We start from the raw sequence: 22,654 nt of genomic DNA, 5'->3' as shown, positions 1-22,654 counted from the left end.
CTGATCCCTGTGAGTCCTCATTGGGGCAGTAGGACAGGCAAACCAGGTATAACTCAAATATCTAAGATAATTAAGTGAATCAGTATTTGTATATTTAGGGGTCATTTTAGATGTGTGAATTTTATATGAACAAAAAGTTATTAGTGCTTCCAAACTGTTTCATGATCATCTCCCCTAATGACAACAGGTTTTATTTTGCTTTGGTGGCACGAATTGAACTTAGGACCTTGCACTTGCTGGGTAGGCACTTGTGTTGCTAAACTACATCCCCAGCCCCTAAAATCTGGTTTTGAAGTTTATCTCCCCAAACCTTTACCATAGAATTATTTTCTCATTACTGTTTACAAATAAAGCAACTGCCTATCAAACAGTATGGAATTACCATGTTGCCTGCCCAAAAGGGAAAACAAAGAGACATTCATTTCGTGTTTTTCTTGGGTTATGTGTCATGATTGGAAGCAGATACATAATTCCGAATATTTTCAAAATATTGTAAATCTTTATTACTAACTGTGGCCTTCAGTGATGAGATCCAGTTTCTTCATTTATTCATATTAGTAAAATTTATTTCTGTTAACCCATCCATTTGCAACTTAACTGTGGCTAGCCAGTGTCTTTTCTTTACATCTGTTTGATGTTTTTGGTCCTTTGATGAATAGGACTTGAATTGGAAAAGGAAACAAATTGAAGACCTTTATAAAGACACAAGGTGCTTTGCTACTTAAGCGGTTGCATAACAAGCATGAAGTGTGATTATATTTGACATCACTCTTAATTTATGTCATAAGAGCTGTGAGGTAGCTGGTGACAGGGCAAAAGAGGAGTGGATGAGCTCATGTGCCCAGGTGGGAGCTGCCCCAAGAGGCCTCAGGGTTGCCTTGACAATGCAAAGTCATTGATCCTTCTCAGATCTCCACATCCTCTTCCTACTGTCCCCATGCCAATCCATCTTTTAGTCTTACCCTCCCTAAGAGATAAAATGATGTCTTACACTAGTTTAAACTACTTGACACTAGTTAGGGGATGGGAGGATGTTTGCATAATGAATAAACAGGAAGAAAGCATAGCGTAATATCTTTGATAAAACATTGAATTTTCCTAGGGAAAGGAAGCACCATAGAATGTGCCTGATGAGATGGTATAGGCTATGGATAAATGACAGTGAGAACAAAGGGGCTATATGAAAGCTAGTAAGAGCTTTATGATTTGGTTTTCTTAGCTGAAACTTGTTTTCATTTTCTTTCTTTACATTTTTTTCTCATTAAGTAACATGTAATAGCTGTACATACATATGGAGCACAGTGTGCTCAGTGTGCTACATTAATGCATGAACATGTGTACTGAGCAACTCAGGGTGATCGGTATTTCCATCTGCCTACCATTTGTTTACATTCAGAACCTCTGAACTCCTATTTGTTGGTTCTTTATAACATATGTAATAGGTTATTGTGAGCTGTGGTCACCCTATGAGCTGAAGCACAAAAAAACTTGTTCTTCGTGTCTGTGTTCCAGTACCTACTCTATGCCCGTCCTCCGTCCTCTGCCTCCCACATTTCCCTAAGACCAAACTTGACATTTCTCCTGCATCAAAGAGACCACTTCGTCTCTCTTTAGTAATCTTACACAGTGTTGTGTGACTAAAGTAAAACTTTAAAATTGTTTATAGAAATTGCCAGTTTTTCATAAGATTGCTGATGACATTTTCTTATGCTTTTCTGGATATAGTTAGTATCTTTCACAATAACATGCATTACTTTTTAGTCAAGGAAAAGAAAAGAATCACAAATTGTAAAAGTTGAAAAAAGTATAAAAATCCTAATATATCCTTGCATCGTAAAGTGAGTTTATTATTATTTTTTAAAATTTAGGGTGACCTGTCAGGTTAACTACCTGATAATGAAACAATGAACTCTACAGCTCTTTACACAGATTTTCTCACATGGGGCATATTATAATAATATTCAATGAACTTAGTAATAGTGGCAGGATAGATCCTTATATCCCAAAACAAGGACATTAGAATTAAAGTTGTATTTATCTTATTAAGAATTACGTTTAACAAATTACATGTAAATAGGGCTACTTCTTTGTGCTCTCATGTGCATACGGTTATGATAAATTTCTCATGAAATCTATAAAGAAATATTTAAGACAGTTCCTACTGCCAGGCAGTTACATTGCAGTTGGAGTAAAAGGACACATAGGGGCCAGGGAGATGGCTCAGTAGAATAAGCAAGGATTTGCCTGGCAAGCGCAAGGGCCTGAGTTCAATGCCCAGTTCCACCAAAAAAAAAAAAGAAAGAAAAAAAGGACACATAGTAGCAGATGCTGTCAATTACCAATGAAATTGATGGCACAGGTAGAAATCCAGTGCCTGATAAAAGACCTGTTATATTGGATGGATGGATGGATGGATGGATGGATGGATGGATGGATGGATGGATGGGTGGATGGGTGGGTAGATGGATGGATGGGTGGGTGAATGGATGGATAGATGGATGGATGGATGGGTCAATGGATTGATTAGTTATAAGAGTACAAAGGATAAATGTTTACTGGCCACAGATGGTTGTGTTTTAGGAAATATCTTTTGATATTTTATCAGTTGGAGAATACTTCAGGAAGAAGATAGGTTCAGTAGGCCTTTAAGAACTTAGAAGAGTAGGGTTTGACTATGCTAAACAAAGAGCTCCATGGGAATTTTAGGCCCAAGGCTAGTCATGAGGAAAAGCAGTGGGGCAAGAGTCAGATTTCTGACTGGGAGCTGTCCAGTCCTGGCAGGTTTGGTGAGGAAGTTGTTTCAAAAGTAGATTAAGATAGTATCATAGAACATCATGATTTCCAACCTAATGCCCTACATAAATATAGGCCACTATAGAAATACTTGCATAAACAATGCCATAACAGGAACATCTTAGAGAAAATCTGGTAAAAGTATGACTTCATATTGAAAAGCTGCATGGTCTAAGCACCTACCGGACAAGTGCAAGGATCCAAGTCCAATCCCTAGTACCACATGACATGTTGGCATCAGAACCCAGGCACACTATGCTGGCCTCAAAAACGGTCATAGTGGTACACACCTGTGAGCCCAGCAGTGGGGAGGCTGAGACTAGAGGATCGCTTTGAGTCTGAACTGCGTAGGGAGACCCTGCATCAAATTAATTAGTTAGTAAATTAAAGATACAAGGTATAGTTTAATACAATTTATAGATTTTAAGTATTCAACTGGAATTTTAAAGTATTTTTAGAACTGCTAATGTAGATTTTGCTGTATCATCATTAAAATATTTCTGTACTTAACTGACATTTCTGAGACAGTTATGCCAAATTCAGCTTTAGATCTATAGGTATTCTAACTGAGAACTAACACATTGGAAAACAGAAGCTGGCATAAACGTCTAGAGGTCTCCAAATATTTTATGCATATAAATGAATGAATATTTTATGTGCTAGAAGAAAGGTAATAATTTATGTGTTCTGGAATACTTAATCTAATACTGGATATGTCCTAGAGTTGGTATTTCTTAGATGTGAGTTCTGTTTGCACTATGAGAAACTCTATACATTCTGTCTTTAACTCTGTTAACTATTTGATCTCACAAAATCAACAGTTATTATGTTTTAATGTGAATAACATTGGGACCCTAGAACAGAACAGTGGGCGTTGGATTCTAGCTCCGCTGCTTACACGCTGCTTGGTCCTGGCCAAGTTTCTCTCTGTTCCTCAGTTCTCTCATCCATGAGGGTGACAAGACCACACTAATTCCTTAAAACCAGACATTGGGCGGATTAAAGATAGACATGTAGATGGGTAGCCAGCATGATGTAGCAACAATTCATAAAAAATAGCTGTGTCACTAGTATCAACAGTATCAATGACTAATACATGTATATTCATCTTATTTTCTTGAGGTGTTTTGGTTTGGTTTGGTTTGGTTTGGTTTGGTTTTCAGTGTTTTGCTGGAAAGAGAGCTAGGATCTCATGGGGATGTGTCAGAGGTCTTTTGGGGGGGACCTTAGAACTCAACACATGGAGCATAGGCTGCCACTGAACACAGTGAAGCTGACTGCCTCTTGCCTTCCACAGTGAGCCATCTCTATGGATTTGGACTGATGGATGCAGAAGCCATGGTGATGGAGGCGGAGAAGTGGACCACTGTCCCCCAGCAGCACGTGTGTGTGGAGAGCACAGACCGACAAATCAAGTAATGTTTGCAACCGCCAGATAGCATGATCATGCCCTGAAAAGAGAGAGGCCAGCTTACACTGGAAAGCTAGAAACTTCTGTAATTTGTTTCTGATGTAATTATAGCATTGTGATAAAATGTCTAGGCTGCTAAGCTGTGAAAACCATATTAGTATAGCCCTAGGATCCTTAAAAGCAAAAGGAGTTGGGCAGCCCCTTACCAGTGGGCATTCCAAAGTTTGTTACTCTGTCCAGATCTCTATTTGATGGTGTATAATATTCTCCAGAGGTTGATGTACTTCAAAGCATGTGCTGGAAATTTCACTGCAAACCATGTTGTTCTCCAAAGAGTAACATAAAATGTAAATTTCACGAGCGTACAGTTCACTCCAAGATACAAGGGTCTGCTCCCCGGGGTTAGCTGTGCAGGCCCCAGAGAGTATTCACCGAACAGTTTGTATAAAAGCACTCCTAGGTGTGACATTCAGGTGCCATATTCCTGCTCAGTGGCCTCATGGGATTTCCTTCATAGCTTTCTCCTCAGAGACCACTGTCTCTGAAGAATATTTATATAAAAACTTTAGTTTATGGTGATACCAGGGACCTTACAGTTTCTTGAGGAAATTTGTTATAAGGCAGAAAGTAATTTTTTCTTTTCCCATTCTACTGTCTTGAAGAGTAAGAAAGGAAAAAAAAGAGTAAAAAGTTAGTCAATATTTCCTGAACACTTACTATGAGCCAAGCCAAATGCCTGAAATCCCATATATGGTTTTCTTAAAATTTGTGCATAACTTGGGTGTTTGTCCCATTTGATAAATGAGACAGTGATATCAGTGCAGTTTTTTGTTTATCCACTTACAAACTCATTCACCAATTCAGCCACTGCTTTTCTTGTACTCCCAGACATGAGCACTAAGCTAGTTATTAGGGAGAAAGTGGAAAGGGATAAAAGTTGCTTCCTTCCCTTATGAAGTTTAGAGTTTTGAGAAGAAGACAAACAAGAAAGATGGAATGAGCACATACCAAGAAGTTCTAAATGAATGTTGAAAAATTGTAAAGGTACGAAATTAGAAGGTTTTGCCTCTTGTCTGATGAGGTCAAATGTAAGCTTTGGTCTTGAAGGAGGAAGGAGAGTTAACCACAGCCAAAAAGGGCTGCAAGCAGAGTAGAGAGTTCAAGGTCTTCATGGTGAAAAGCTCAGAGTATACCAGGCAGTGGACTGTGGCATAGGAGGAAGCTGGAGAGGAGGATAGTGTGCCCTTGGGTTATGGCACAAATGGTGAACCAAGAATTGGAGCCAAGATTGTGCATGTTCCCAAGCCACTGCTCTACCACCACCATACAGTCATTCTCAGGGCATCTTCCCTAGGTCATCCACACCCATGTCACCTGAGAACTCAGAAATAAACATGTGCAGTTAGCCACTCTAACTGGGACCCACCCATGTCTATATCTTAACAAGATGATGCCAAGGCACAGCCCAGTTGGCAACCCACTACTCACATGAAGATAAAAAGGTTTTTGATTGCCCTTTTCCTCCTCATCTGCATCCTCCTCACTAACCATTAATACTCTAGGTGGCCTGATGATTTAGGTATTAGCACTGTGGTCACTTAATGTCCACAGGCCAGCTGCCTGCTTATCTTGCAGCCTCACGCCAAGCCTCCAGAATTGCTCATCTGAACTCAGCTGCACATTTGCTCACATCTCCCCTCTCTCTCCCTCTCTCTCCTTCTCCCTATTACAGGACGATTCGCCCCAACAGTGCAATCCGCTCCATCTACAAAGCCTCAGGTTGCTCTGATAACCCCAACCACTATGTCAACTACCTGGAGCACGTGGTTGTACGTGTCACCATCACTCACCCCCGGAGAGGAGACCTGGCCATCTACCTGACCTCACCCTCAGGAACCAGATCCCAGCTATTGGCCAACAGGTACAGTGATGGCTTCTGCCCACCAACAGGGGTCACAGCAACACTCAGCTCCCCTTGAGGTAGAGAGGATCTGCTGCTCTTTACTCCTATGGGGGTCCTCGCATGTCATGATCTCACTGATCCGAAGCATAGACTGGGAAGCTGCTCAGCATCTATAAGCATGGAAAAGTATGGCCCGTCATAGCTGGATAATAAAAGGATGCTTCAGAAAAGCTGTAATGCTCCCTCTGATGTGCCTGATGACATTTGTTACCGATTAACTGAATTTTCTTGCCCAAACACTTAACTTTCCAAAGTTAAAGGAAATTCTGGTTCTTCTATTTTTTAAACTAGTGTTGGCAATTCTGTTCTGCAAAGAGCCAGAAAATAAATATTTTGAGCTTTGTAGGCCAGGTCTCTACCCCAACCACTCAGCTCTGCTGTCAGAGTGCAGGAGCCTCCATAGACAATAGAAATGAAAGGACACGAAGATTCTAGTAAAAAACCCTTCCCATATAGGCAGCCAGCCAGGTCGGCTTGCGGGCTAACATTTGTGCACTGCTGCTTTTGATGTTGGCCCTTTAGTTCATTTTGCCCTAGAGGACACCTGTGTCTTTTTTTAGCCTCTTTCCTTTTTCTTTTTCTTTTCTTTTCTTCTTTTTTTTTCTTTTCCTTTTCCAAATATTAACCTGCAAGTAAGTAACTGTATTGTGTACCGACTAAAATCTTGCTGAAAGAATAAGGTCAGAGGTCCAGGGATATAGCTCAGCAGCACAGTGCCTGCCTGACAAACATGAGGTCTGGAATTCAATTTCAAAAAAGAATAAAGTGAGAACATTTTATTACAAGTTTTCTTTTGCTCCATGAACTTCTTCACTGGCTGGGGAAATGACCTGCCTGGCAGTAGGTGGAGCTCAGTGGGGGGAACTTGTCTCCCAGACCTTCTGTCCATTGTGGTTCTAAGGTATAAGCCACAACCAAGCCTAAAAGCTTGTTTAATTTAACATTTCATGGAAACAGAAACCATATCATCAGTGGCCTGTGCAGCCTAAATGAAAGTGAACCTTTCAAGTAGCCATAGCCACATGTCCATGTGGCAGGTGATACGACAGAGGAGATCTTTACTCAATGTGAACAATGGCCAGAGGGTCTGAGAGCCCAGGGTCAAAGCCACCCTGCAGAACCAAATGTGAGAATGAAATTTCCAGCACCCCTTTGCTCCAAGAGATCACCACTCTTTATCCATTGTAAGATAGTGAGAAGAGAACAGTAGCATTCCAAGGAGGCAGGATCAGGAGCGCAGAACCTGGACTGTTCCACCCCTTTCTCCACGGGCACATGCTAAGCTCTTCCTAGAAAGCAATAACTTCCAATAGAGCCTGAGGAGCTTCAGGCTGTCCAAGCATGAAGTGCAGCTTTGCCCAGGTGCAAAGGCATAAGGATGCGTTGGCATCGGGTCCCTGGGCACCTCCTCCATACCCTCTTCCTGCTGCAAACAAAGGGGTCTCAGCTGGTGCCTGCCAGGTAATTGCTACAACCTGCCTAGTACTTCTTTCCAGTGAGCAGTTACATGGTCTCATCCACTGTTGTCACCCAAGTCCAGAAGTGCCCTTGAATTTTTCTTTCTTTCTTTCTTTCTTTCTTTCTTTCTTTCTTTCTTTCTTTTTTTCTTTCTTTCTTATCAATATTCATCTGGATTTAAACTGCAAGAGTACCCTAGTAAAACAGTGTGAAGTGCAGAGGTTTGCTTCATATGTGTGTTATGCTCCTAGCCCTTCCCTCATAAGAAAACATTCCCTCACTATTGCTATTTGCGTAGAAAACTCAGCCTCTTCTTCTTTCTGGGCTCTTCCTGCGTATTTTGCAACGTATTGTTGGCTTCCCTCAAAATGACTTCAGTAGGGAAACTCGCAATCAGAGGCACAACAGATTCCATCACAGGCGTTGGTGGGTTGCGAGGTCCCTGACTGTCACTCACATGCATCCCTTCCCAGTTGACATCTGCTTTGTTCTCTGCAAGCTGCTGAATTCAAGAGTGCTACATGACTTGTGGCAGAGATAAGAAAAAGGCATTTCAGATGCTCCGTCAACACTGCTCACAGGCTCTATCTCAGTCTCCCCCCACCAAGATCATCTTATTAGAAGTAGAGTTCTCGCTCATTAGGCAGTGGTACACGCCTGTAATCTTAGGGTCTCTGGAGGCTGAGTCAAGAGGATCACAGATTCAAAGCCAGCCTGGGCAACTTAGTGAACCCTGACTCAAAAATAAAATATAGGGTTAGTGATGTGACTCAGTGGTAGAGTGACCCTGGGTTTGATCCCTGGTACTGCAAAATAATAACAATAAAGTCTGTGTTTAGAGTTTCTAATCTGCAGCATCTTCTTAAAATGCTGCCTTTATATATCCTTCCTCTCAGTCCTGAACATATGTGGCCATCAAATGAGGTAACAGTTGGAGATGCAAGGACCTGGGAGCCCCAAGAGATGGGAAAGATGTTGAGAATTCATTGTTCACAGCTCCCCCAAAACCTTGATCTGAGCTGCTGCCTGAAATGTAAAACAGCTGCACCTCACCCCAAAACCACCCTCCCCAGGCCAGGCCCCCTGTTTCTGTTGTGTTTAACACGGACAGTGTGCCTCCTACCGAGACAGCTGGCGAAGACAGTTTCCTTTGGCATTCTTTCCTCTGGCATATTCGGAGACTTTCATTTTATTGAAGGAAATCTCTCCTGGAAAACTCTCCATCTCTGGGCTTATTGGCAAGAAGTCTTCTTGTCCTGTCACTTTGGCTCTGATTCAAACACAGCCCAGGATGGAGAACTGGGAGTGGAAGCGGGAGCACAGAAAGGGGTGGGGAAGAGAGAAGGGAGGACCCACTTTGCTCCTGCTGTCCTCCATGCCCAGCAGCAAGACAGTGTTTTTCCTCAGGAAAACAGTAAGTCAGATTTTGAAGAAGTATGTCTCAGATTATTCGTAAAAGCAGTAGTTTCCCTCATAGACACCTACTGTGATGTAATGTTAATCTTGACTGGTTTGAGAGGTGCCTAGGGGATTAGAGAAGCACACTTCTGGGTGTTGTGGGGATACATCTGATCCCAGGACCCCTTCTCTGGTGCTTCCTTGTGCTCAGAAATTGAGTGGCTCCACTCCACCATGACTCCTGCTCTATTGTTTTGGCCCTGTAGCCAGCTAGCCAGCACTGTGAGCTAAAATATCCCTTTTCTTCTTTAAGCTGTAGATAGCAGGTATTTTGTCCCAGCCACAGAGAGGTGATCAACACCTACCTTTCTCTCTCTCTCTCTCTCTCTCTCTCTCTCTCTCTCTCTCTCTTTCAAAGAAATCAAGATTTCTAAGGAGGTTCAGGTAAAGCAAAGAACAGCTTAAAACTAGGAATTACAAAAAGCTTACAACAAAGTTTCTCTCACAGGGCTGGTCCGAGAGGATGATGGGCTTCTTGGGGCCGGGGCCTACTGGTCTCATCCATCTCTCCCTACCAAGAGGTGCAGCTCTTCTGTAAGGCCTAGAATTCCCCGTCCCACCAGCCTGGCAGGCAGTGTGGAGAACTTAGTGAGCATGTTGACGCGTCCCCCTGCCCACTCACAGCCAACTGCAGAAAGCGAGGTGCTGGAAGCCGGCTCAGACCCAGAATATGGAGCTCACTAAACGTCATCTCCCCTCTGTGACTCCAACCCTGGAGACACACACTGTGAGGAGAGAAGAGCTGGAATGGCAGGTCCTTCCTCGGCCTTATTATCTGTGACTGTGCTGCTTCCCATGATTGACAAGATATGTACCCTCTTTTGGGGTCCTGAAGGCCTGGTCGCTGCTCATAGTTGGCAATCCACAGGTCCCTATTTTCCTAGACATTTCAGTGCGTTTTTTCAGTCATGTTTGTCCCCTTGGCCAAGCAATTCCTTGACAGTCTCTCCTCTGCAAAATGCCAAACACTTCAGTCCCATCTGTGTGGGCTGTCAGAGCCCTCGCCTGGCATGGGTGGGGGGCACCTGCCTCAACCCCTACAGAGAACAGCTGTGGGAACAAGCCAGACTGGCTTGCCGAAGTGTCTGCAGGTGCTCGGTGAGGACAGCACGCAGCAGGGTTCAGAACTGCAGGCTAGCGGGAGCTGCAGGCCAGCTCCCCGGCAAGCCACTGTAGTAATTTAGTGGGTTGGAGCTCGGCTCAACAGAACAGCCCTGGAGAGGACAAATGGCAGCTCCTTCCTCACATTTGTCCTTCTCCTGTCCTGCCTCACTCACAGTCCTCCACTGGCCTCTATATCCTGCCTAGCAAAACAAACCAAACTGAACATAGACAGCAAATGGATTGCTTGTGTGGAGAATGTGGAGGTCAGGTGTGTCAGGAGGAGTCAGGGGAGCTGGGCTTCCTTGAAAACAATGTTAGAGATTTTAGACAAGAGCAACTTTCAGTGGAAGCTTTTAACATACCACAGCCAAATTCTGCCTATGTAGAAAAAAAAAATCTAATGAAGCCATGTTCCACCACATTCTTCTGTCAACAATATTTGTTAGAACTTTGAGAAGCCATCTTGGGTCTGGACCGCACCCTAATCTCTCCCACTCCCAACTCAGTTGGGTTTTAGCTTTAGTTTAGCTGTATGGACTTGCTGTTCCCAATTTCGCCTCTGACTGAAAGCTGAAACTTTGCCTTGCTTCCCAAATTTGATTATAGAAGAATATCTCTGCTTCTGATTATGTTCTTAAGTAGAAAGACGGTACACTTTCTGGTTAGTGAAACCTATAGGGTTGTCTAATCGACTGTTTAAAATGTAATGTTGATACTTTCATCATTCTTATCACTGCCCTACCCAATGTTCAGTGACAGACCATTGACATTTGTAATGCTCCAGTGTATGTAAAAATCCATGTGTGGCTTGCAGTAGAACTTACCTTTCACAGTGAAAGTGTGATACGCAGCACAGCCCCATCCTGAAGAGACTGCCGCCCTCATGGAAAACCAGGCACAACCTTTGGAATCAGGCATTGCTGAGCATCTCTTGACTTTGCTGATGTCTGTGTTTGAATTTGGAGAAAAGGACTTTGTCAGTCATAAAGCAATGACAGTACCTGCTCCACAAGACTGGAAGAAGCGTTAAGTAAGGGACCAGATAGCAAGTACTTACTGCAGTGCCTCAAAAGTCTGCTTCGTAAGTAGGAAAGCTGTGTACACAGTCCTTACGGAGCACCTGGTAAATGATTCCAGCGAACACGGAGAGCTGGGCATCTTTCCCAGACATTCTGATTCAGTAGGTCTGGGGTGAAGTCCGAGGACTGCTTTTCTTGTACACTCCCAGGTGAGATGGAAGCTGCCTATCCAAAGACCACACCTTGAGGGGGCAGGGGCCTCTATACCTTAGCCCCAACTTAAAAGATCACCCAGTCTTTCCATACACATTCTTATAATTTTTTATGTCATCAAAAAGCTTGTGAGTGGTATGCTGCTGCAGACTCTGAAAGTAATTTACAAAGGAGTGTATAATATAAAACAGATTCTTAAATAAAAACCATCTACTATAAAATGGAATAAATCCTCAAGAAGATTAAGGATTTATATCATGTACCCTCAAGAAGGAATGCATTTAGGGGTTAGCAAAGGATTTGACAATAATATTCAAAAAAAATTATCATTTTTAGGTATTCTGAACATTTAGAACCAGAATATTTCTCTCAACCTTTATTAAAGAAGCAGTTTGCATTAGGAAACAGAAAAACAAAATGGTGTGTTTTATCGGATCTCAAAAGCAAATGATCGAAACTTGTGGAATCTGAGCTTTTCAAAAAAAGTTTAAACTCACTCAAAATTGCACCCAGTGAGGCTTTCACACAGTCACTAAGTTGGTCCTCAAATTGTGATGACATGCTGGCTAAATTAACAAATAATAAATAAAGAGAAATCTTTCAAGAATATTGGTTTAATGTCTAATTGTGTAGTAATAAATACTGTTTGAGTAGTAATCGGTGCTTCTGAAATTAAGATCCATTTTCAATTTTAGAAATAATTATATAATAACACATAGCTGTCAGTACTTATAAAATGCCTTGTTATTATTTGCCATAACATTATAGAAAAATGCTGTAGCCTTGATACTTGGCTAGACTCTTTAGGGGGAGGAGATTAGTAATCATGAGTTATTTCCTGAGTTAATTCCTCAAAGGGATGTACTACGCTTAATGGCAAGTCTTTCCTACCAGGCTTCCTCCAAAGTAATTTATTTGAAAATTGCTCACAGGGCCAGGGCTACGGTGCGTCTGTGCCATCACAACCCTACATCACTTCACTGAGTGTGTGATTATGAAGTCAGCTCTGACAGATCCGAGCTTCGCTGCCGCAGAAGCGGATCCAGGCACGGGGTTAATCTGCCCTGGCTTTTAGCACTCTAGCTCTGTGTAAATAATATTTTCCCCACACTACTAATGTTGGCGCATGTCATGCCTCTCTGCTGTTAGCCTACCGCAGATGTTCCAATTGGACATCTGAGTTTTTTAGCTGGCCCTATAATTAGAATCTCCTTAATAAATGCCCGTGGTGTCGCTTTGGATTCTCTTGGACAAATGGTTCTTTGCGCTATCAAACCCCTCCACAGCCTACATTGCCTTATTTTAAATGCAGAAGATGCTATTTTTGAAAAATGTGAACAGTATTATGAGTACAAAGTAATTGAAACACTGAATTAGAATCAAAATATGGAATGATGCATTCCTAGTGAAGTGATCTATGATTAGAAAGGAAAGGGTGAGACTGGCCATGTGGGAGCCTGGTTAGCTGTCTGTGCGTTGCGGTCATGTTTGGCTGCATGGTCCCCTTCTCAGCTCGTACATTCACATGGAGCTAGTGAGCATCTCCACTGTGCCCAAAGCGAGGAGACCTCAGAGCCAGCGGCTCAGCTACATGGACACAGACAAACACAGATAAAGCCCGAGCTTTGAAACTTCTATTTGGGCTTTGATTTACAAATAATCTTCTTGGCATCCAGTCTGTATTTAATTTTTTGTTCCAAATGCAGTTACACAGTAATTGGTGGCCAGGGAGTGATTCTCCAAGGTGGATGGGAAAGAATGGAAGGGAAGAAACATAGGCCTATTAATCCAACAGTCAAATAATTGGCCCGTGAGTAACGAAAAGTTGGCTGCGGCTGTGGAAATAAGACTGCCCCCCATGCAGTGGCGGCCCCAGGTCCCCTTTGTAGTTTGGGATATGAGGCAGGGAGCCAAATGCTCTATCTAAACTGTCTGGGAGCTGCTTTTAAGTTTGGTACTTGTGGAGCCCTATTCTGTGACAAGTTATGGCTTCAGTGCCCTCAGATGGCACCGTGTCTCAAAAGGACTGGCGTTTGCATTCTAGCAGTGAAGTGGTTCTGCACTGGTTTTCCACCTCTCCATTTCCATGTTGGCACATTTCCGGAAGGAAGGGCAGCTTACGAAAATTCCTTCTGGACCAGCCAGGTAGCTCAGTGGACTAAAGCTAGCCTGCTTAAGCAGGCTCAGGGACCAGGGTTCTATCCTGGGCGTGCCATGCCAGCTCCGCCCCCCAGGGTACACTGAGAAGGGGACTGAAACTGGGCGTGGTGGCGTGCGTCTATAATCCCAGCACTTGGGAGGTTGAAAACAGGAGGATCACTATGAATCCAATCTGTGTAGTGAGACCCTATGGACTCTGTACTAAATATGTAAAATAAAATAAAGAAAATTCCTTCTATCACTGCATTGGCTTTTGCCTAACATTCATACACCCGGGGTTCTAGCTTGGGAACTCTATGGCAGTTTCATCTCAGCCAAGTCCAACTTTAAATCATAAACTTGTGAAACAAACCCTCCTGCCTACTGTGTCTGTGCAAAGAATGGTAGGATTTCCATAAATCCTTTCGCAAGGCCCAGGCACAGTGTGAACATGCCACACTTAGCCCTGTCATCATGGGACCCTGTCACCAGTCCCATGTGTGCCTGCTCAAGGTGCTACAGAGACCTGTTCAGAAGGTAACATAGCCTTCCCCAGTAATACACAGTTATGATTGGGGGGGGGGCAGAGGGAAAGGGATTGGAGGGAAGAGCGGAGGAGAGGAAGAAAGGAGGGGACGAGGAGTGGGGAGGAAAAGGCGGGCCTGAGAGAGTGTACTTAGGTTTGAAATTCAGTGACTCCACTGGGGAAATTTTCAAACACATGTTATTCCAAAGGGCAGAAGTGTCCTGCAGGAAAGGTATCTATTCAACTTGGCTTATGCCACCTTTCCAAAGGCTAAGAAACAGGTATTGGGTGATTTTCTTTTTCATTGCCTTTCTGTGGAGATTATATCTGGGGTTTGTTTACTTAACCCAATCTAATCTTGTGTCACTGAACCCAGTTTTAGACTCCAGGTCTTATTTCATTATTTATTTATTTTAATGAATTTGGTTGTTGCAGGGTCTCACTATGCAGCTCAGACTCATGGTGATCTTCCTATCTTCAGCCTCCCTAGTGCAGGGATTATAGGGGTGAGCCACCTTGCCCAGACCCTGGCCTGCTCAGCCTGCCCTGGGGACAGGGCTGGCTCAGCATGTGGTGCCTGGATCAAACTGTGGTCCCTGTGTTTGCCTAAGGAGGAGCTTTAGTCCACTGAGCTATCTCACCAGCCCCCTCCAGCTATTATTTTAGAGGAAGCCGCGAACATTGTTAATATAATATCTTTTTAAAAGGTCAAACTCTACTATGTTATTTTAAGGAGACTAAACTGGTTGGTTTTTGTTTTAGAAGGGTGTACTTTCTCCCAAAGAAAGACAAACCTAGAAAGTGAAATTATAACCACTTGGTTTACTTGGTGAACATAAAATTAAGACAAGTGGACTGCATCTCCTGTGTAGCCCTCACTTTTTTTCCTTTGTCTCCACTGAAGGAAAGTAACCAGATGTGGCCACTAAGGTACTGCTAATGATGTCTTCCTTCTGTTTTTACCACTCTTAATTCTCAATTTATTCTTATTTTGTTATTGTTTCAATAAAATAATAGTTGTATAGAATTTTAAAAAGAAAACTACAAAAAATTCTTGTCTTATGTCCCATCTTGTCACCAAGAGATTCCACCTCATAGAAAATATCTTCAAGAAGTGGGTGGTGAATGAAGGCAGGAGACAGGAAAAGAAGTGTTGGCAGGACTGTCCTACTACAATGTTGCAGATGGTTAAATTTCTGGACTTATGTGTAAATATATATCATTCTTTATTCCTATTTTTAAAATATATTTTAATTTTTTAAATTTCTTTCCATCATATTCTGGAGGAACTTAAAGTTAAACATAGCAATACTTGATGAAAAATACCTGTCCCATGTTATGCCTAAGATGTTTGATATTCAGACAGATAGTGAGGTTAAGCTCAACAGCCTAGGTTGTATGGTAAATAACAATAAGCTTCTCTTCTGGAGGCTTAACAACCCAAGTTTGCAGACCAAAATTAGAGAAAAAGAAGGGCCTCAAGGAAAGTCAACATTTTAGCCCTAGCCTTCCCAGGTCAATTAAGACTCAGGACATATGAGAACCTGTACTGTAGCATCATGTAACTCAGTTGTGTCCCAAATTTTCTGATCAAGGAGATTATGGGGCCACAGAGGAAAGTGATCGATGATGTAGAGTGTGCCTAAGGAGAGTCACATGGAGAGAAAATATTCTCTCAGGCTTTCACAGAGAGCACATTGGCCAAACAATGACTGTGATTCATCCACATGGCTGACACTGACAAAGGATCTACAATCTGAAGTACAGGGTCTCAGGATAAATCCTGAGGGGATTTGACTGACCTTATCCGATCCAAAAGCTACAATTCTTGTTACATAGGTCTTGCTTTATCTTGGTCTTAACCATCCCGCAGAAAAGTATGAAAACGAAGTATACGAAGTAAAGCTATGTTGTTATGTTGAGCTGTAGGAGACTCAGATCAACAACTTCTGACATTGCCAGTCAAGTGGAAGATTCAGTACTACTATGGACTACTGGACTGTTTGGGAATATTTTGCTGAGTTCACACACCTATAATATTTACAGATGAATGACCATTTTGTATCTGTGTGTTCAAAATGGTTAAGTTAGATATGTAGCTACATTCTCTTAATTCAAGGAATAGAGGGATTTGTTCTAATAGTGTTTGTAAATAGGATATCATGTCTGCATCTTATACAACAAATAACCACTGGGAAGACAGTATGCAGTGTGTTAATTATTGGAACTGCCCTGCCGATTTGATTTGAAACTGTCTCATTGCTATTTATTTCTCAATAAAATTATGGAAAAAAATTAAAAAGAAAATGCCTTCAGGGTCTTCTGGGTGTTTGGATAGTCACATGTGCATTATATTCTGATGCAAATGGCATGTGCTCCTTGTCCACTCACGCATCTTTATTCTCTGTCACAGATTTAGTTGTGTTATTTTCTTGCACACTTCAGGACCCCATCACAGGAAGCAGTGAATCTAGGTACTTCAATCAGAGGGATACTTCATGTAGGGAGTTAAGAACTTGGAAAGCGTTTGGAAGGATCAAAAGAGAATACCTCAGCTGAGAGTATAGCCTTGACTTCTTGAACTGCATAAGAATAATGGGGAGAATCTAGTTACTGAGCCAAAATTTATATGTAAACAATTCAGTTTTTCACAAGAATAACACTGAATTTTGACAAACTCATATAGTTGTTTAGCCACATGCCATTCCTTTGAAGATATAAAACAATTCAATCACTCCCCTCATAAGCCCCTGACACCTGCTGACTCCTTACTTATAGTTTTACCTTTTCTAGAATAAGATTGACCAAATCATAAAATATGTAGTCTTTGTGTCTGGCTTCTTTCACTTAACATATGTTTGTGAAATTCTTATGTATAGTCGTATATATTATATGTTAATTATAATTGTACAACTATCTATATTAATTAGTTTTTAGTACTAAATAGCATTTCATTGCATTAATATATCACAATTCATTTACCCATTCGCCTGCTGATGGTCACTAGAGTTATATACAGATTGTGATAATTATGAACACTCATTATGCATGCCTATAATCCCAGCAATTGGGAGGCTGAAGCAGGAGAGTCACCTTGAGTTCAAGGCCAACCTATACCATGTAATAAGTTCAAGACCAGCCTGAATTACATAGTGAGACCCTGTCTCAAAAAAAAAAAAAAAAAAAGAATACTCCAGTGGAATTACTTCTGCAGACATATTTCTCCTGGATAAAGATCTTTAAAAGAGGTTATTTTAGTTTTATGGTGACTTTGCTGTAGCGCTTTTGCGTTCCTCTCAACTCCATGAAAGTGTTGCAGTTACTCCACATCCTCAACACTTTACTGTCAGCGCTGTGGGCAGGGCCTTCCTCAGCCTAGCTTCCCTGCTTCCCATGTAGTCAGTCCTTGTAGATTTGCTCCTGCGTGGCCAGCCCCAAGCCTGTTTGCTTAGCACATGACATTGATGTACACGTGGGTCTGCCAACTGCTGATTCCAGGGCCAAGGCAGCTCCAGTGTGCAGCTAAACATGTTGACTGCAGACAGTCACGGGTTGTGGTGTTGTCTGTGCCCTCACTGCATTTTAAGTTCCATACCAGGTGATGTTGCGTGATTCTCTTTCAGGTTATTTGACCATTCTATGGAAGGATTTAAAAATTGGGAGTTCATGACCATTCATTGCTGGGGAGAGCAAGCTGCTGGTGATTGGATCCTTGAAGTTTATGATACACCCTCTCAGCTGCGGAACTTCAAGACTCCAGGTGAGAGCTTCCTGTCTATCAATAAATGTATGATATAAGAAAATGATGGGAGGTGTTTTGATCAAAATGTTCTCACATATCTAAATCTGTTTTGGGATGCTGTAATAAAATACCATGGCTGAATACTTTATAACAAAAAGAAGTTAATTTAGCTCCCAGGTCTGGAAATTCAAGAACATCACACTGACACCTGCTTGGCTCTTGGGACAGCATCATGAGTGATAATTAGAGATGAGTTTATGTAAGGATATCCCTAATGGGCCTATGATGCCCTTTAGAAGTGGCACCAAGGATACAGTTAATTTCGAGACACTGTTCTTCAAAGCGTGTTGGAGGATACTTTCTTAGATCCAGAATCAACTAGGTTTTAGGCTGCCTTGTGGATAAGGTGAGCTGCAGTGTCACTGCACTGTATATTCCATTGATACACTTGAGAAATGCCCTGAGGGAAGTAGATTTGCCCTTCTACTGTCATCTCGGGGCAGAGAAGACATCATTTCCCGATGCCTCTAGCCTCTACCTGTGGAGTGCCGTTTAGGACTGAGCCTGAACACCACCCTGGTAGTGGAAATGAATGCAAAGAAAAGCCAGCAAGAATAAATCGCATGTAAACTAGCTATACTGGCCCTATGTACATGTCAGAAAAAAATTAGTCCTTTGTGAATGATCCTGGATTTAATGATTATTTGCTTTAAGACTTCAGCTTTATGATGGTGTGAAGGCACCATGCATTCAGTAAAAACCATATCTACTTTGAATTCTGACTTCAGGTCTTTTCCTGGGCTGGTGATGTGCAGGGCAGGGTTCTCTTGCAATCCTGGCCAGAGGCAGTAAGCCATGGCCCCAGCAAGGCAACCAAGTATGAGAAAAGGTAGCTGGTCCCCTTTGGACCATGTTGCTGGTGCTTTTGCGATATTGTGGTTTCACATCCCATCTTGTCCCCAAAACACTGATCGGTGTGTAGACATGAGATGTTCAACATTTTGAAAAGATACGTTTGTGCTAGGTGATTTCGCCTAGCTGAAGGCTAATATAAATATTATGCACACATTTTATAATAGATGCTGCTAAGCTATGCTATTTAGTAGGCTGTATTAAAAGTAATTTTAACTTATAATATTTTTAATTTACAGCGATTTTTCTCATCATAAGCCAAGAAGTATCTGTGTACTTATTTCTCAATATCAGGTTCCTACAGTCCTAGAATTATTTGTAAAAAAGTTAAAGAGTTCAAGATTTGGATTCAGAATGGTTTTTAATTTCATCTGCCCTCTTACTGAAGTTGGTGTAATCAGCAACTTCTATGCATCTGTTTCCCCACCAGTATCCCCAGGATATGGGGAATGCTAGACCTTGCCTCAGAGTTGCTATCAAATTCAATAGAATAAAATTTGCACAGTGTCTAGGCCTATGCTTGCTAGCATCTAGCAAGCGCTGTACTTGGAAACCTGAGGCCTAGATTTGGTGCTGGTTATAGGTGCTGATGGATGGGAGGCCCCTCAGCTGAAAGTGGTCACTCTCTGCTGTAGCCCCTGACACTACCCTTGACCCCAGCGCTGGCCATCCCAGATCCTGTGTACTAAGCCGAAGTGAGAGGCATTTTGAGGTGCGGGGTCTGCCTTCCTCCCAGCATATTTGTAGGTTTGAAATGCTTTTGTGTTAAATCACTTCTTAATGGTTGCTTCTGTTTCGTGTGAATCATGGGAAGCTTAATGGCTCAGAGGCAGTTTTCCCTTTTTCTTTAATTTGCATTGAAAACTTTAACTTTTTGAAGCTAAGAGCTAAAGGACCTAACGAAAGCAGACTGTTCCTTGTAATCCATCCAAAGGAGGTGAGACGCTCCCTGTGGTCTCACGGCGTTCTTGACTTACAAGTGCTGTTTTGCAGTGGTATGTGGAAGACGCTCTGCAGGGATGGGAGTGGTCTACTTCCAATTAACTTCTGTTCATTGAAGTAGCCATAAACTGTACAGCTGGTAGCTGCCATATGGGACAGCACAATCTGGAAGGTAGTTTATCAACTGGGCACTCCTGTAATCCCAGAACTGGGAAGGCTGAAGCAGGAGAATCGCCATGAATTTGAGGCCAGCCTGTACTACAAAGTGAAACCCTGTGTCAAAAAACAGCAAAAGTAGTTAGTTTATATAGTGGTTATGAACATTGAATGATAGATACATGAAGAATTGAGTAGAACAGAAGTTTGATTCAGTGAAGGAATGAATATTGGATCATATGATGGTTTTACAGGTAAATTGAAAGAATGGTCCTTAGTCCTCTATGGCACCTCGGTACAGCCATACTCCCCAACCAATGAGTTTCCTAAGGTGGAGCGTTTCCGCTACAGCCGAGTGGAGGACCCCACAGAAGACTACGGTACAGAGGATTATGCGGGTGAGTGGGCTGCACGGGTCACACTTTCAAAATGCTCATACTCCCTCCCCCTGAGAGACTAAAATAATATATGCTATGATAATACACATCACATTGTCAGATGTTTCATCCTCCCAAATATTTTGTGCGTGCCTATCAGTTTGATCATGTAGTCATGTATTCAGCTAACCGTAAGTGTCGTCTCAGAGCTCACAGTCATACTCCGATCATACCATGGAGTATTTAAACCATAATCTGAGATGCACAGTTTGCCTCGTTTTACACTACTTTTAAACAAGATGTAGATGCACACCGTTATTTAGGAGTTTTTGTCTATATCTTGGGTTAGTCCTTTAGAATAGAATTCCAGTCCAAGATTTATGGCCGCAGAGGGGGTAATCGGTCACGCAGCTTGGAAACAGTCAGGCAGCCTGCGCTGCGCACACGATGCACCGTCTCCCCGTGGCCAGCGGTGGGCCTTTTATTGCGCTCATTCCTGCCAGCACTGCCTGGAAAGAAAACAGCAAAGAAAAAATAGAAAGAACATTTTTTTATATTTTATGGCTTTGAGCCTTAGTAAATCTAAAAACACTTACCCCTGAGGCTCCCTGAATTAAATACAACTGGGTTTTGCCCACTTTCCTGTTCAGGAAGGCGCTCAATCTCGGACCTGTATTATAGGAACTCGTAGCCTGTTACTGTCTCACATTATCTCATATTGATTAAAAAGCATATCTGCGATTATCGCTTGTTTCCCCGGTGTAATTTTTTGTGTGATAATTTAACAGAAAACAATGTTAAAGGGTTTTTAGTTTCAGATATCACAGTCCTAGGGGGTTTTTGTTTGTTTGTTTTGTTTTGTTTTGTTTTTTAGTGCAGTTTTATCCCTGAATATCAGCTAACTATTCACCTGGGAATCTTTTTGTTTTATATTTTGTAATCTTTTATTTTTTTATATTTAAGCCTTAACTCACCCAGAACTTATATAGGTTTATGATATATAGTGTGAATTGAAACTGTCCTGAGTTCCCAAACAGATTAACATCATTGCTTGAGCATCCTTTCTTTTATTGGTTTATGGTGCTTTCTTTACAGTATAAGTTTTTATGTCAAGATGTTTGCTAGTATCACCTTTTCTCATTCATCAGTCCACTTTCAAATGAATGCCACATGCAGTGTTTCTTGTGGAGGGTTTTGTTTATTTTTGTTTTTTCTTTTTTGTGTGTGTATGTGTATAGGGAGAGGTCAGGGATGTTAGCAGTTCAATTTAGGGCCTCGTACATGCTAAGTATACTCCTACTGCTGAGCTACACCCTCAGCCCGCCTGATGTATTTTAATATTTTTTGAACATCTGCTTCCCATTTTCATAGAAATGATTGCCCTGCTGCTGTTTTTCAAATAAATTTTTAAATTGTTTACTAAGTACCCTTTAGAAGTCCCATTGGAATTTAATTTGAATTTACATGCAAGCTCATGGAAAGAATTGTTTTTTATAATATGTAGCTTTTCTGTATAAAACATATGTGTCTTCCTATTTCAGTGAGATCTTTTTAATTTTATGTAGTTTGCTTCTTGATCATGTTATACCTAGGTATTTTGATATAACATGTTACTCTTATAAGGGAAATATTCCATGCTTTCTGATGAAAATACTCTGGTATGTAGGAAATTTGTTGGTTGCTGTACTTTTACTCAATATTTGTCCACATAGCTTCACTCTGTCCTTAATATAAGTCCAGAGTTGGATTTCTGGGTGGTCTCAGTACTATAGCCATATCACCTGCAAATTGTAAAATTTTTTTTGTCCTTCTCATTGTGTCCTTGACCCCTGTCTTGTTGCATTGGCTATAACTTCTAAGACCATTGAATCTCGAAATATAATATTTAACACTTAATGGAGAAAGCCTCTAATAGAGAACTCTGTACAAATAGAAGTGTAATATACCTTCTTTAGACTAGAGATGTTTGATAAGCCATATTTCTAGAATTTTTCTTTAAATACTGAGATAAATGTACTACATTAATCACCTGAGCAGAATATCTTAATATATATATACCTACTTTCTACTTCCTTTATTTATTTTTTTTTTTTTTTCGGAACTGGGGATTGAACTCAGGCCCTTGCGCTTGCCAGGGAAATGCTTATTCCACTGAGCCATCCCCCCCGGCCCCTTCCTTTATTCTAAATACATAGTCTCCCAGAATCAGTAAAATGCTGACTGATTAGGGCCAATGAAGCTAGCTAGAGTACATGAGATGTTTGCCTTGGTTTGCTTTGAGCTTCTTGAGTGACTCTGTTATAGATGTCAATCATGTTGTCATCTTTGATAGGAGAAAGTATATCCAAAAACAGAAATGGACCACAATAGAAACCTATCACTTTATTTCTTACTCAAATTTTTCTAATATTTCAAATTTGAATTTTGGTAAAGTTAAGACT

General features: G+C 41.6%; 1 protein-coding gene across 6 annotated transcripts in view; it reads left to right on the top strand.

The window, feature by feature from the left end:
• Pcsk5 (proprotein convertase subtilisin/kexin type 5) overlaps window positions 1-22,654 on the top strand; it is a 433,314-nt gene that overhangs the window by 256,253 nt on the left and 154,407 nt on the right. For all 6 annotated transcript variants that reach the window (XM_023722966.1, XM_023722964.1, XM_023722965.1 and 3 more), the window contains 4 exons: window positions 4,091-4,208; window positions 5,937-6,125; window positions 17,708-17,844; window positions 20,091-20,234. In XM_023722966.1, coding sequence (XP_023578734.1) covers window positions 4,091-4,208; window positions 5,937-6,125; window positions 17,708-17,844; window positions 20,091-20,234 — 588 coding nt within the window. The remainder of the gene's footprint in view (window positions 1-4,090; window positions 4,209-5,936; window positions 6,126-17,707; window positions 17,845-20,090; window positions 20,235-22,654) is intronic.

Source organism: Octodon degus, unplaced genomic scaffold (assembly GCF_000260255.1).
Source record: "Octodon degus isolate 3935 unplaced genomic scaffold, OctDeg1.0 scaffold00095, whole genome shotgun sequence".
Taxonomy (NCBI): domain Eukaryota; kingdom Metazoa; phylum Chordata; class Mammalia; order Rodentia; family Octodontidae; genus Octodon; species Octodon degus.
This window is presented reverse-complemented; position numbering and strand designations above follow the sequence as displayed.